Consider the following 14725-nt stretch of genomic DNA (forward strand, 5'->3'; position numbering starts at 1 on the left):
CACGCAAAATCAATAGGTCCTTCAGGATTAATATTTACATTTTCTAGATAATGAACACAGACACACAAATCTCTACATATATCTACAGTAGGTAGTGGCACAACAATGGACTGAAAAATGAAGAAGTAGTAGCAGTAGCAGTAGTAAGAATGATAAAAAGCAAAGTGAACAGAAAACAAAAAGATTTAACATGCACAGCCAAAACAGAATTTGCACAATTGCTGCTGTAATCGTACATTTAGAACCCTCATGAGGTCTGCTCCACTGATCTCCTGCCACCGGAATGTGATAAGTGTTGTGCTACTCACTTTCCCAGTCATCAGTTTTGCATGATATTTATTGCCAAGTACAGCTCATTTATCCTCTAGGCAGGTGTGCACCTCCGCTTTGTGTATTAATATCCTACTAGGCAAAAAAGGAGCCACTTAACCCTTCCCAGGTTACGGATCCAAAATGGTCAAAACTAAATGACACCAATCTTAGCTGAAAATGTGACTTTCACAGTGTGGCGGGTAGAACAGGTTGCGTTATCGTAACACAATGTATGCAGTGCTTTATCGCTAAATGCACGTAGTAACAGTAAAACGGAAGCAATGTGAGCATAGCGTGCGGCGCTGCTTTCCCAATCTTTTGTAGGCAAAAATAAAAGGAGATGTGGAAAAAGAATAAGGAAAAATAAGGAAAAACTGGGCCCCCTGAGCCCCATTTCAGGTATTAAGGCTATTGCTAAACTCAAAAGGCAAGTGCTACATTGGTGGCCTTTGTACAGCGTCAGGATCGTTTGCGCCGGACGATATGCATGTAGCAACTTTAATGGCCTTTTCCATGTAGCAGAATCTATACAACCGATGGTTCCATTTATACAAATTATACAGTTTGTGCTTGAAAAAGGGCCAGTAGAAGCCCAAAAGGGACACTCACCGTTGCAGTATTTGTTAAAATTGTTGGAGCATACCTGTGTGCACACCAAGCCACTAGTTGAGAAATTGTTGAATGCTTTTTGAAAATAAAGAATTTATGTTTTTTGCAAAACTGGAGGATAGTATTGTTTTTACTAAAGTACCCTACCTTTTAAAGCGGTATTGTCACAGTAAAAATCAAATTTCAACAGCAACTGGTCTGAGTGTATTAAGTGATAAAGATGCTAATCCTGCATTCAAAACTTTTTCTGCTGTTTTGGTTTGGAGTCATCACATACTTTAGGAGCACTGGCCTTAGTGCCAAACAGTGCCAAAAAGTTGAATGCTGGGAGTTCTTTTTATCTATAATATATTCCTCCTCTTCCATTTATTTCCCTGCCTAGCTGATCACTTGTGTTTACAAGCAAGGCTGAGGTGACTCAGTGATTGGATGTGTAAATAATAATTAAAAAAAAAAAAAAAAAGACTCTGGGAGGAGGGCAGCTAATGAGTACACGAGCAAGAGAAGGGAGGGGGGGGAAACAAGAGTCAGGGCTCAAACCCACTAGCAGTATTTTCTAAGCGCTAGTGATTTGAATAAAGCTCTTGCTAATGCAATGCTATGGGGGTGTTCATAAAATCACATCACTCAAGTGGGAGCACACCCATAGCATTACATTAGCAAAAGCTTTTCAAATCACAAAGCGCTCAGAAAAGCTCTCCTAGTGGGTTTCGGGCCTGAGCCAGCTTAGAATGAGTTTTCCTTCAACTGTACATGTTCTATAATTACTTGATAAAATTTGTGGGAATAAATCAACATATGTAATCTAGGAAATGACAGAGTTTTTACTCATGGAGAGCATAAGTGAAACTCACTTTCATCTGTATAAGGATTAGTCAGTAATGTTTCCAATATTTCCACCACAAGAATCTAGAGGCTGTCTCACCTTTTGCGATTATTCCTTTTGGAGAGACTTTTGGATATTAATCCCCCCCCCCCCCCCCCCCACCACCCCCCTTGCACTTGCTACGGCATCCCAGCAAATTTAACTGACTACTGTTATTGCTCTGTGCACCAGATATCAAGATGACTTATGTAATGTAATGTAATAGCAGATAACCAGAAAACCAGACAGCGAATGCTGCTCGGGCTGAAACAAGGACCCCACCATTTCCTTTACAAAGTAAAAGCTATAAATAATTACCTCACAACTCTAACTGCCTTTCGTAATTACCATATTTGTGATTAGACCAATAGGGACCAGCAGATTTATCAACAGAAACCAGAATCACTTTGCGTTTCTACCCTCAGAGGAAATGCTCATTTTTAAACCGTGATCATCTTTGGGGAGATGCATGCTTTGCTTTGAGGATCCGCAGAGAATCAATTAAACAGTTACACTGCTCATTAGCTGTAAACACTGTATATAATGGTACACCTACACATCACATATTCAGTATTCTTTAACACATTTCCCAATAAACCTGAGTATAGACACAAGGGTTTATTGGGAAATGTGTGAAAAAAAAATACAGAATACCTTATTTATAAAAATATATTCAAGAACTTCTTGTATTTCTCCAGTCAGATATCATCTTTCTTTCCAAGAACTGTTATTTTGTAAAGCAGTCCAGAATCCGAGTAAGTGTTCAGACTTCTTAAAATGACACTTAGGCTTGGTCCACACATAAATGTGCACATTTCCACTCCAGTACTGTCCTGTCCATTTTGCCTAAGTTTTCATCAGTTTTACCTGACTGGACTGGAAATGTACACCTTTTATGTGTGAACACACCCATAGAAATGCATACAAAACTTATACAACACTCATTGTCCGGAAATGTACAGATTTGTGTGTGAGGTTGTGAACACAGCCATAAAAACACATACAAAACTGATACAAACTGTCAAAAACTGACAGGACAGGACACCTTTGTATGTGTGAACCAAGAGTAAAGGTGCCCATACACTCGTCAGATTGGCAGCAGACAGATAAGAAATGCATCTGATGATCTATCTGATGCGTTTTTAGAACATTTTTTACCAGGATAGAATTCCAATAGATTTCAGTTTGAAATCTGTTGAAATTCGATCTGATGGCATTTTTTTGCCATCAGATTTCCATTAAGGCCAATGCAAACTGATAAGCAATCTCATCAGATCGACCTAAATTTTCCACCCTGCTAGTTCGATGGAAATCGATCGAAATCGGCCGTCGATCGGTCGATTGGCCAACCGATTTGCGATCGATCGATCGATCGATCGCGATCGATCGGTCGGCCAGAAAATCGGCTGAGTGTATGGGCTGCTTTAAAGGGGAACGTCAGCCTAAACAAACATACTGTCATTAAGTTACATTAGTTATGGTAATTAAAATAGATAAGTAATCTAATCTCTTACCCACTCTGGTTGCCCCAGGAAATCACAAACATTTGCCTGTTCTTTTAAAACAGCTTTTATCTTGAAAGGATGTGATGGAGCATGAGACACAGTTCCAACTGTCCTGTGTCCTGATTACCCCCTCCCAGCTGCGCGCGCTATGCTTCAAATCTCAAATTAAAAATAAAAAAACTTGCACCAAAACAGCAGAACGAGAACATCATGATCAGAAATCCCATCATACTTTGCACAGCATCAGGGGAAAAATGCCCAGGCAGTTTTCTTTTGTGTAGCTAAAAATGAGGCTTGGGTAAGAAAAACAAAGTTCTGATGCTGTGAAAAACTGTTAGGCCTGGAACCCACTGAAATCCGCAAACGCAAAACGCAACCGCTAGCGTTTTGCCTGAGCGGTTTGCAAGCGGATTCATGCGAGTTTTCGGTTGCGTTTTGCAACAGTGTATTTTTTTTCCTCAGCGGTTGTGTAGCGTTTTGCGTTTCGCGGTTTTATCCTGATTGGTCCTGTGAATTATTTTTAATTTTGTTACAGTGTGCTGAACCGCAAAACGCTAGCAAAACCGCTAAGTTTAGGTTTTGCTGAGCGTTTCAATACTTTACATTGAAGCGCTAACGCTCCCAAAATGCTGCAGGTCCTGCGTTTGCGTTTCTGGGAAACGCAAACGCTCCTGTGGAAGTTGCCCCATCCATTAACATCAGCTGAGCGTTTTGGCAAAACGCTAGCATATCGCAGCGCTGCCAAAATGCTCAAAAAAACGCTCTTGTGGGTTCCAGCCCTTAAAGAAACACCAAGCCTTTTCAGTACGGCTAAGTAGATTTTTCGTCTGGAGGTTTACTTTAACATGATGCAGAACACAGTATTAATGGGTTAAAGGGGCACTACAGCAAAAAACTGTAAAAAACTTAAAATATGCGCAAACATACAAATAAAATGTACATTTTTTTCCAGAGTAAAATGAGCCATAAATTACTTTTCTCCTATGTTGCTGTCACTTACAGTAGGTAGTAGAAATCTGACAGAAGTGACAGGTTTTGGACTAGTCCATCTCTTTATAGGGGACTCTCTGGGATATATTGTTTTTCAAAAGCCCTTAGTGAATGGCAGTTGCTCTGTCCAACTGCCACAAAACTGTGTGGGAAGCAGGGATGCTGGCCAGCATCATTGTTTAAATCCTTTTTAGGGAATAACTTTATAAATAATAAAAGCCTTGCTGAGCATCCCATATAAAGAGAAGGACTAGTCCAAAACCTGTCACTTCTGTCAGATTTCTACTACCTACTGTAAGTGACAGCAACATAGGAGAAAAGTAATTTATGGCTCATTTTACTCTGGAAAAAATGTACTTCTTATTTGTATGTTTGCACATATTTAAAATTTTACAGTTTTTCGCTGTAGTGCCCCTTTAATCAAATTATGCAGTTTTAAAAATGAATAATAGAATTAACAATAAGTATAATAATATTATTATACACAGTGCTGTCTGTCTGTATTGATCCCTCTCCCTTCCCCAACAAGCTTAGCTGTTGCATAACTCCTCTGGATCCACAGTTCATACATAACCCTCTGATCTGCATTAAATGTCTGCCTCATTACAGGCTTGTATATAAATGCGAAGAGAGACATTCACTTCATCAGAAACGATATAGTCATGATTTCCTGCACCCGGCTACTCTCTACAATAAAACTGAACACAAACATCAGAATTGCCAAAGAATAATTACAAAAAAATTGTACTTACCAATATAAGTCCTGAAATTAGCGAGGATGTACCCGTCAGAGCGACATAAAACTTAGGTGTTAATGTGTTCAAAAACATACTCACTGAAAGAGAAAAAAAAAAAGAAGATTGCAAAATAAATCCAGGGCAAATTCAATTCTCTTATGTTTTTAGCCATAATATGTACTTTTAGTCTTTCTCCAGAAGAACTTCACATGCTCGTGCTCTACTTTTCAGCTATAAAATTATCCCCAAAATGGATCTTTGGTCCTCGTAACTAATCATCTCACGTATAGCCAAGTAATCTACTTGCTAGCCATTAGGGTTGATGCTCTCATGGTCCCCTGAGCTGGAGAGCACTTGAGAACAAAAGTGATACAGCAAACCAGCAAAACAAAAAAAGATTTTTTATTAAATCATCTAGTGGCTGGATAGTGTAATGGTTAGTTGCTCTGCCTCTGACACCAGAGACTGGGATTTGAATCTAGGCTCGTCCTATTCAGTAAGCCAGCACCTATTCAGTAAGGAGTCCTCAGACAAGACTCCCTAGCACTGTGGGATGGCCTACTGAGTGCGCCCCTAGTGGCTGTAGCTCTCAAGCGCTTTGAGTCTGAGAGGAGAAAAGCGCTATACAAAATGTCAGAATTATTATTATTACTTATCCATTATGTGACAGAGGTTTGGAATTTTCACCTGGGCCCTCTCAGAAAATCGTGAGAATTGCATGGTAGTCATCTAAGAATTGTTTGCAATTTCAAGACCAGTTGACTGGTTTTAAACTTTTGTACTTAACTGAAAGAAAATGTTAAGTGATTCTGTAACTCTGGACTGGATTTCCTATGTTCTGTGATGTTCTCCACTGTTCTTTAGCTTCATTAGAACCATAGTCAGTGACATATGTTGTATTTTTTTTTTTACAATGTCCTCACAGAACTTATCAGTGTACAGTGCAAAGATACATACACACGTCTGATTTTTCCAAATTACTGGTCGTCGGACCGGTCGTTTGGACGCCAAATCAAGCGTGTGTACAAACGGTCATTTGGCTGATAAGGCTGATGTTAAAAAAACTAGCCTTATCAGCCGAACGACCGTTTGTACGCACGCCCAATTTGACGTCCAAACGACCAGTCCGAAAGGCCGGTCGTTTGTAAAAATGAGACGTGTGTATGTACCTTAAGACCTAGAGATGGCCACACACAGAACAGTGTGATCCTGTTCCCCATCATTACTATTCAATAAAAACATTGCTTTATGGATACTGAATAATGGAACATTCCCATTTTTACAAGTGGGCAAGGCAGGTTACTGCCTGGGGTAAAGGTGGTCCACACGCCGTAAATGCGCTGCAGAAGATGTTAACTCACCCATCCAGCAGAACCCTCCACCTGCCTTCGGTGTCTCCATCTCCATGGCTCCCGCAGCATTGGAGCTCACATGATTGCTGCCATGTGATGTAGATATCACACCATAGCAGGTAAACCAGGAGCTAGTGCTGCTGAAGACTGGAGAAGGTTGCTTGCTGGAGGAGGGTGCAGTTCTGCAAGATTAGGGAGATGCTCCATTGCTGCTCTGCATTTTTGTGGGTAGTGAGGCAATTTAAGGGTAGCGTTTACATCATTCTGATATTTGGTGGGGAAGGGGGCAGAATTTTTACACAACCACCCTAATAGCTATTTAGCCTAGAAAGTGCCCTGCAATTGAAACATTGCAGCCTTACATCTGAGCATGTATCTGATGCCAATAAACAGAACCCACTACTACAGAAAACTGCCCTGCTTGATGTCGTGCAAAATCATTGTTCTGGTTCTGCTTACAATCCAGTCCAGATTGTTTTTTTCCATTCTCCATAGTCACAACTAATTTAATGTAACTACATAATTAATAAAATTGCTCATTATTTAAATATTAATTTATAGATTTTAAAAATCATTAGGGGGTGCAACAACCTGTATAGATACATAATATATTAAAGATCACCCTCTGGGTCAATTATTATTTTAAGCCCCTACTACACAATACAATTTTTTGTCCATTTTGATTCGCTTAATTGATTTGATTCAATCCAACATGTCCGATCGGGATGATCGGACATGTCAGATTGAATCGAATCGAACAAAAAATTGTATGGTGTAGATGGGGCTTAAAAGGGCTCCTACAAAAGTGAATATTGGCTAATTGCAAATACTGTGCTACGGCCTTCATCTCCATATAGTCCTTGTTCTCTATACTAATTATTGCACAGTGTCTACAAGCACCTGTAATAGGATTGTTACCATCAATATTGTGTTGATCAGCTTTATCAAAGGCTTTTGTATATTTTTTAGTTGTGATCCTGTATTTGGTTGCTACAGCCAGCTGATGGATTGGGCTGCAGAAAGTTTGACAGGTATTGCACATTGTACAAAGTTAATAGGCTAGCCTGTGCATTACTTCATAGGAGCGTCCAAGCCTTTAAGTTCTAATCGGTTTAAAGCTCAATTAACGTGTAAGCCAATTACTAAACCACATTATCCAGGGGGTTTATTTAAAAGGTATTTAGCAGCTTTTTGTTTTTAATCGGCAGCTATCTTTTCTGCTTTAAGGGTTTTTTCTCATGAATTTTTATTTAAAATGTGATTTAAGTCTCCATGGGAAAGTATTGTCGCATCTGATTTTTACTGCTAAAGATTATACAAAGAATTAGCTCCAAAACATAAGGCTGACAAAGTAACACCGCTGACTGTACAAAAAGTGATTTCTACTGAACATATATTATAAGCATCACAGTAATAAAAACAATTAAAAGTCAATAGTAACTCCTCTGCTTACATGAAAACAAAATGCAATTATATGTATGCAGAAATAATGACAGTTTATAAGTAAATGCTGGTACATATATCTTTGTGGTTCCTGAAAAAAAATGTGCTCTGCCTGCTAAGCAGGTATATTAGAGGTATTTTTTGAGAATATAATTGTAATATTATTTCACTATATTCTGTGTGGAAAAGGACTAGTAGCCTGCCCATAACAACAAGAATGTGCCCCAGAAGTGAAGATCCAGTGGATGGGAACAGCACCCACTGGCACTTAGGCTCTTGTTAAAGCGGTTTAAGTACCACAATGCTAGTCCACAATTACTCCTGGAGAAGTAGCTTTTTCACATTATTATAAGCTCTTTCAGCTTATACGGTGTATTAACCATCTGCATGCTGTTCCCATTCATTGGATCTTCATTTTTGGGGCACGTACTTGAGTTAAGGGGACGTTACTGTCCTTTTGCCCACATACCATATTATTCGGTCCATAAAACGCATAAGGTTTAGTGGACAAAAATAAGGGGAAAAAATATATATATATACTAATCTTGGTGTGTCCATGGTGCAGGGGCATCTTATAAACCTTTATCCCCCAAAATCCCTAAATTATTATGTCTCCCTTGTACCTCTTGGGTTCCCCCTGTGACTTTTGTGCCCCCCCTCTCTCTATCCATTGTCCCCCCTCTGTCCATCCTGCCTCCCCCTCAGTCTGTCCTGCCTCCCCCTTTCACTGTCCTCCAGTGGCTCACTCACCCTCCGAGACGTGGAGTAGCAGCATGTGAGGAAGTAATGTAGCCCCTTCAGATGCCCTACGGCCAATCAGGTGGGTGGCACTGAGGGCAGGACCACAGCTCACTCATTCTGGCCAATCGCTGCACTAGCTGAGACTAGTAAGATGCATTGCTCTGCTAAAGCGGAGTGAGGCATCTGGATGGTGATTGGCAAACTGTCACTTGAGGGATAGAGTCCTGATCCTTTTGGATAACAACCATTGTACATGTGTATGCACCTTATACCAGGTAAACACCATGCAATTTCCCATCAGATCGATTGGTTGAATTAATAACTTATCATATGCAATCTACTTCCCATCAAGTACAGGATTGATTTTCAGATCATTGCTGCACAAAATCGATTCCGTTCTTGATCGGGAGCAGATCAGACAAGACAAAGATTATTGATTCAACCAGTCCATCTGATGGGAAATTGCATGGTGTGTACCAGGCATTAAAGCCTTTATTGGCACTCTCATAGGGACGGACTCTAATGAAAGGGATATGGAGGCTATCACATTGAGTTTCTTTTACAAGAACAATTGCCTGGCTGTCCTGGTTATTCTGTGCCTCTAATACTTTAAACCAGTGACCCAGAATAAGTATGCAGACCAGGAGCTCTGGCTAAAGTCTGACCATATTAGCTGCATGCTTATTTTAGATGTGAAAAAACATCAGCAGGGCTTCCAGGCAATTGCCATAGTTAGAAAAAAAAATAATCAATATTTTAAAGGGAACCCCATGTGACAATGATATGAAGACTGCCATATGAGTTGAATAATTTCAGTTTTTGTATAGCGCTTGCCTCCTGTCGGACTCAAAGCACTTGTGAGGTAGCCACTAGAGAGTATTATGTAGGCAGTAGAAGTGTTAGGGAGTCTTGCCCAAAGAACTCCTTACTGAATAGGTGCTGGCTTACTACACAAGAAGAACTGAGATTTGAACCCTGGTCTCCTGTGTCAGAGGCAGAGCCCGTACACTATCCAGCCACAGCTGAACTGAAAACTGCACTCATAGTTAAGCCCACCCCCACTTTTGGCCTACAAAAATGTGTAAAATTCAATGACCTGCCAATAGGCCAACACCACCCACCCCTAGTGTGTGGCCATAGCCCCAAGGCAGAGCAAGGGTTGAGAGCCTTATACAGTAACTTGCTGCTAGAGCTCCAGTCTAACTGTCAAGAGACTGCAGTGCGCCTGGAGCTCTAGTAGCAGGTACAAAGTTTCTGGGGTGACACCAGTGTCGGAGCTGGAGCAGTGACAGGTAAGTATTATCTCCAGCACATGCATATTCCAAATGACTGTCACTCTACACTTCAATATGCTTCCTGAAAATACGTCATTTATTGTGATACAAAGATGTGAGCTGATGTGTCATACCACCATAGGATCAAACAGCAAGTGCCGTCATAATCATCCAAAGAAATCCAACCTCTCACAGGACAGCAGTATCAACAATAAGGATCATGCAATGTACATGTTCACAGTAACAGTGACAGACACCAACTGAGAGAGCTGTTTCGGGCTAGCCTACCCTGTCCCGCTTCAGCTAGGTGTCCTCTCTGGATTCTGCCTTCCTCCCCTTCCTGCCTTGTGGGTGCTGCTACCCTACAGTTTCACCACTGGGGCCAAATCTCCTCTATAATGTGAGAGACTCAGACTCGAATAGTTATAGAAAAATGATTGCTTCAAGTTATTGTAGGTATTCTAGTTATTACAGGTAGATCTACAGCTACTGAAGTATGGGTGTACTTAGTTTTTCTCTCACATGCCATCTCCACTTCACTTTTGTTAAATAAGGACATCATGATGGAGTGTGTGATCGTGTGTGTGTGATCGTGTGTGTGTGCACGCATGTGCGTGTGCGTTTAGACAATGTATTTTTAGAACTTCTAAAGGGTCAGCTATTTTGTTTTTATTACCATATGTCTTTCTTAAGACTGTAAATATATTCTGTGTGTGAAAAAGTACAGGCCTTGTTACCTAACAAGGCTGCAAAGAGACAGGCACTATTGCCATATGCTACCATTAATACATACCTCACAATTGCAAGTTTAGTGCAATGACACAGACAAGGGCAACACAAAGTGCTCCATTAATCACCAGAATGAAAACATTTCACGGAAAAGAGCATCCATGAAAAAGGCCTAATGATAGCTCTGTGACATATTGTTCCTGCTCAGGCTTGAATTACACTTTGACCTAAAGAAAATAATCACAGACTAAAGGATTGCAGAATAAGTAATAATCTTGGAAGTCATATTTTTCTTAAAAGTTAAAGGCGCTTGTTTCAACACAAAGTAATAGCGTTTTCACCTCATTGTTACAGATACGTATGCTGGGTGAACAATCAATGCCATGATAGCAGAAACATAGCAGGATGGAATTACTAAGGCCCTGTTCATATTACCAAATGCAGATGGCCGTGCGATTGGAACGCAACGTGTACGAACGCACGCCATCTGTGTTTGCATGCGTCGCATGGCTGATACCCATTCACTGTAGTGAATGGGTCAGCCGCGCGTTCGGGAAAAAATGCGTGCAGCAGGCGTTCGCGGACCGCACTGGTCCGGAACGCATGCAGTGTGAACATCAGACAGTGCAGTCTATGCACTTCTGATGTCGTGCGTGTCTTCCTCCTACAAGCGTTGCCGAAATCCGGGTGGCAACGCATGCAATGTGAATGGAGACTAACGGGAGCGGTGCAGCGAAAAGCAGCACTTAAAGAGGAACTCCACTTTACAAGAAAGCATAAAACAATTCCCTCCAGGACACATTTCTAATCTAGCTCACCTCTCTCCATTGTGCATCTCTGCTAGGAGCACAGGTGTGTGGACAGGAAACTCAACTGGGTGTGGCTGCAGCACATGAGCTAAATAGGAATAACTCAACCTGCACAAAAGTAACCGTGCAGAAGGAAATGAGGATGCAAATTAAAAATTGGAAGAATTCCATCAAGCTAACAATTATATTGTTGTCAAAGGTGTATGGATTCATAAATCATCACGGCTAGAAAACCATCACTAACTGCAGACTGAACTGGAAATATGTAGCAGTATGTTACAGTTTAAACATGCAAGGGGGACTGTACTCTCATGGGTGCAGCACAGCTACAATCGTGCCAGAAGAGAAGCGCGGCCCCCAGGGGGACCGGAACGGAAGACTGTGTGGGAAGCCTCTGGAGGCACCAGAGGCTTCCTTCTCCTTAGGTCTCCTTAGGTAAGCATTTACTTCTTTTTTTTTTTGTAACTTTGCGTCACCTCTGGTTCTCTTTAAAGTTCATAGTGATCAATAAGCTTAGTTCATACCACACACTTCATGCTTGCTAAAGCTTTCAAATATCCTGCTGCTTGCATTTTGGTAATAGTTGCTAGTTCTAGAATAGAATAGTTGCTAGTTGAAGAATCAATAGAAAATGTGCGGCAGTGAAATCACTGGAAAATGCCAGTCAACACCGACTAAGAGTCAGTCAGTAACACATGATTCCGGCAAACTATACTTCCATAGTGTTCTTAGCACCAGTCTTATCTCCTATTTTTAGGATTCTGCTCATTTCAATGCATTCAATCAAATATTAAGAATTAGGGAATTTATGCTACGTAAAAGTGGGCCAATCAAATCTTGCTTGAATTTAATTGTTCTATTTCCAAGCTGCATATATTTGCATATAACCTTTCCATAAGGGTCCTTTTACACTCAGGCCTCTTTCACAGTGGGACGGTGCGTCTGATGCGACGTTAAGGTCGCATAACGTGCCCCTAATGCAACGCATTGAAAGACTATAACTTGGACGTCATAGTACATTCTTTAGCCCTGCGTCTGGTGCGCCGTTTTCGTTGCACAGTGATGGAACGAAAACCGCGCATGCGTTACATTTAAAAAAAGCAAAACAATACTGAGCATGTGCAACACACACAACGCAGCAGATTTGTTGCTAAACGCACAGCATGCAGCACATTTTAAATATTGGTACACGTTACACACAACGCAACGTGTGCACTGTGAATGTTGCACAGACTTAATATTGATGTGCGTTAGTCCACGTTAAAACATTTTCTAACGTGCGACTTTAACGTCGCACTGTGAAAGAGGCCTTAATCAGTTGCTCTCAGTTATAACTGCACCTCTGTAGACACACTGGTCCAACTAGTGTGTTATTGCTAGGTACACATGATGCGTTTTTTCGGTCATTTTTCGTCCGATTGCTTCTCCGCTCGACTCGCTTATCTTTTCTTATCAATTTCCATTCACTTCTATGAGAAATCTACTAGAAAAACAATCAGAAATAAAATCAGACATGACGGAATTTATCTATCGAACCATCTATCTATCATCCTATCAACAGACTAAAGTCAGATGATAATCAGGCTGCAGGTTGGTCTGTGTACCAAGCTTTTGCATGGACTCCCTTTATTAGGCCCTACTGCAGCATAATGAGGGAATGCAAATTCAAGAGCTGTGCAAAATGGCTATCAACAATATCAATACAACTGTGTCATTATAAAAAGGTGAGATTGGAAGGCTGTGCTCCCATCTGTTCTCAGCTCATTGCTAAACTGACCGTAAATGGTTCACACTTGTCAGTGGAATTCGTTGGAGTAAGCGGAACGCACTTCTGTGCAGTCTGTGATAATCCCGGGCAGGTGGATGTGTTCCCCAATATAGCCTATGGGGGTAGCTCATCTGCTCTGGGCTACGTATTTTGCCATCGCTCTGTCCCAGTAGACAAGCTGAAGACTGGCAGAAACATAACGATTTCCACTGGGCTGCAAGAGACCAATGGGAATCCTCAGCAACAGGGAGAATTCTCATTGGGTAATGGAAAAACCAATGAAAATTCTCCCTGTTGCTAGGAAGAATTGGTCGAATGCAGCCTATAGAGAGCCCCATGCTTCTGCTGGCCTCTGAGCAGAGTACAGGGACAGAGCAGCGGCAATCGGCAGTGATGGAAACCATACAAATTGTATTTTGAACTGTAACCAATTTTGCTTCTGTTCAGTTAAAAAACTCTGTAAGTGAAATCTTGACGACAATTGCATGAGATTTGTTGCAGTACTTCCCATAAAGCAGACAGTTACCTTTTATGCATCTATTCTAACACTCAGTGTTTACTACAGTGACTCATTTCATTCAACAATTTATTATTTACATATCACAGAAGTATGAACATACATTTACACCTACATACATTCATACTTTTCTTACCCAGGGCACAATCAAATTACGTGTGCATATCCTGGTTATGTGTTTGATATGGCCTATCTGCAGTGGAGGCACCAGGGGGGTGCTTTGGGTGCTGAAGCACCCCCTAAAATTCTCCAATCACCCCTAAAGCACCCCCCAGCGTGAACTGACTTTCAGTTCACCGGCAGCAGCCTGCAGCTCCGGCAGAGCTGGGCTACGGTAAAATGTCGTCCGAAGCCCTGCTCTGGAGACTTCGAGTCTGCAGTGCAGGGCTTCAGGTGCCATTTTCCCGTAGCCCTGCTCTCGGCGCGGGAGTTTCAGTTGCTGGCTGGCTGGCTGAGGATCGTGGGAGCTGCGCGCCGGACGGAGGCCGGGACAGAAGTTCCTCAGCAGGTGAGTAAATTTTTTTTTTATTATTTATTTATTTATTAGCAGGTGTATCTTCTGATCAAGTGTGCTACATGATTGAAGTGTTTTCTGCTCAAATCTGCCACATGATTAACCATCTTAGCGGTATGGACGAGCTCAGCTCGTCCATCACCGCCGATGGCTGCCGCTCAGGCCCTGCTGGGCCGATTTTGTTCAAATAAAGAGCAGCACACGCAGCCGGCACTTTGCCAGCCGCGTGTGCTGCCCGATCGCCGCCGCTCTGCGGCGATTCGCCGCGAGCAGCGGCGAAAGAGGGTCCCCCCAGCCGCCTGAGCCCAGCGTAGCCGGAACAAAAAGTTCCGGCCAGCGCTAAGGGCTGGATCGGAGGCGGCTGACGTCAGGACGTCGGCTGACGTCCATGACGTCACTCCGCTCGTCGCTATGGCGACGATCTAAACAAAACAAGGAAGGCCGCTCATTGCGGCCTTCCTTGTTTATTCTGGGCGCCGGAGGCGATCGGAAGAACGCCTCCGGAGGGCCCTCTAGTGGGCTTTCATGCAGCCAACTTTCAGTTGGCTGCATGAAATAGT

At 41.9% G+C, this 14725-nt stretch overlaps 1 protein-coding gene across 5 annotated transcripts in view; it reads right to left on the minus strand.

The window, feature by feature from the left end:
• LOC137561421 (suppressor of tumorigenicity 7 protein homolog) overlaps positions 1-14725 on the minus strand; it is a 197258-nt gene that overhangs the window by 79293 nt on the left and 103240 nt on the right. For 4 of the 5 annotated variants that reach the window (XM_068272719.1, XM_068272718.1, XM_068272721.1 and 1 more), the window contains exon 2: positions 5034-5116. In XM_068272719.1, coding sequence (XP_068128820.1) covers positions 5034-5116 — 83 coding nt within the window. Of the gene's footprint in view, positions 1-5033; positions 5117-12706; positions 12850-14725 lie in introns of those variants that run through there. The other variant, XM_068272722.1, reaches the window with a different exon arrangement.

This window comes from Hyperolius riggenbachi, chromosome 3 (assembly GCF_040937935.1).
Source record: "Hyperolius riggenbachi isolate aHypRig1 chromosome 3, aHypRig1.pri, whole genome shotgun sequence".
NCBI lineage: Eukaryota > Metazoa > Chordata > Amphibia > Anura > Hyperoliidae > Hyperolius > Hyperolius riggenbachi.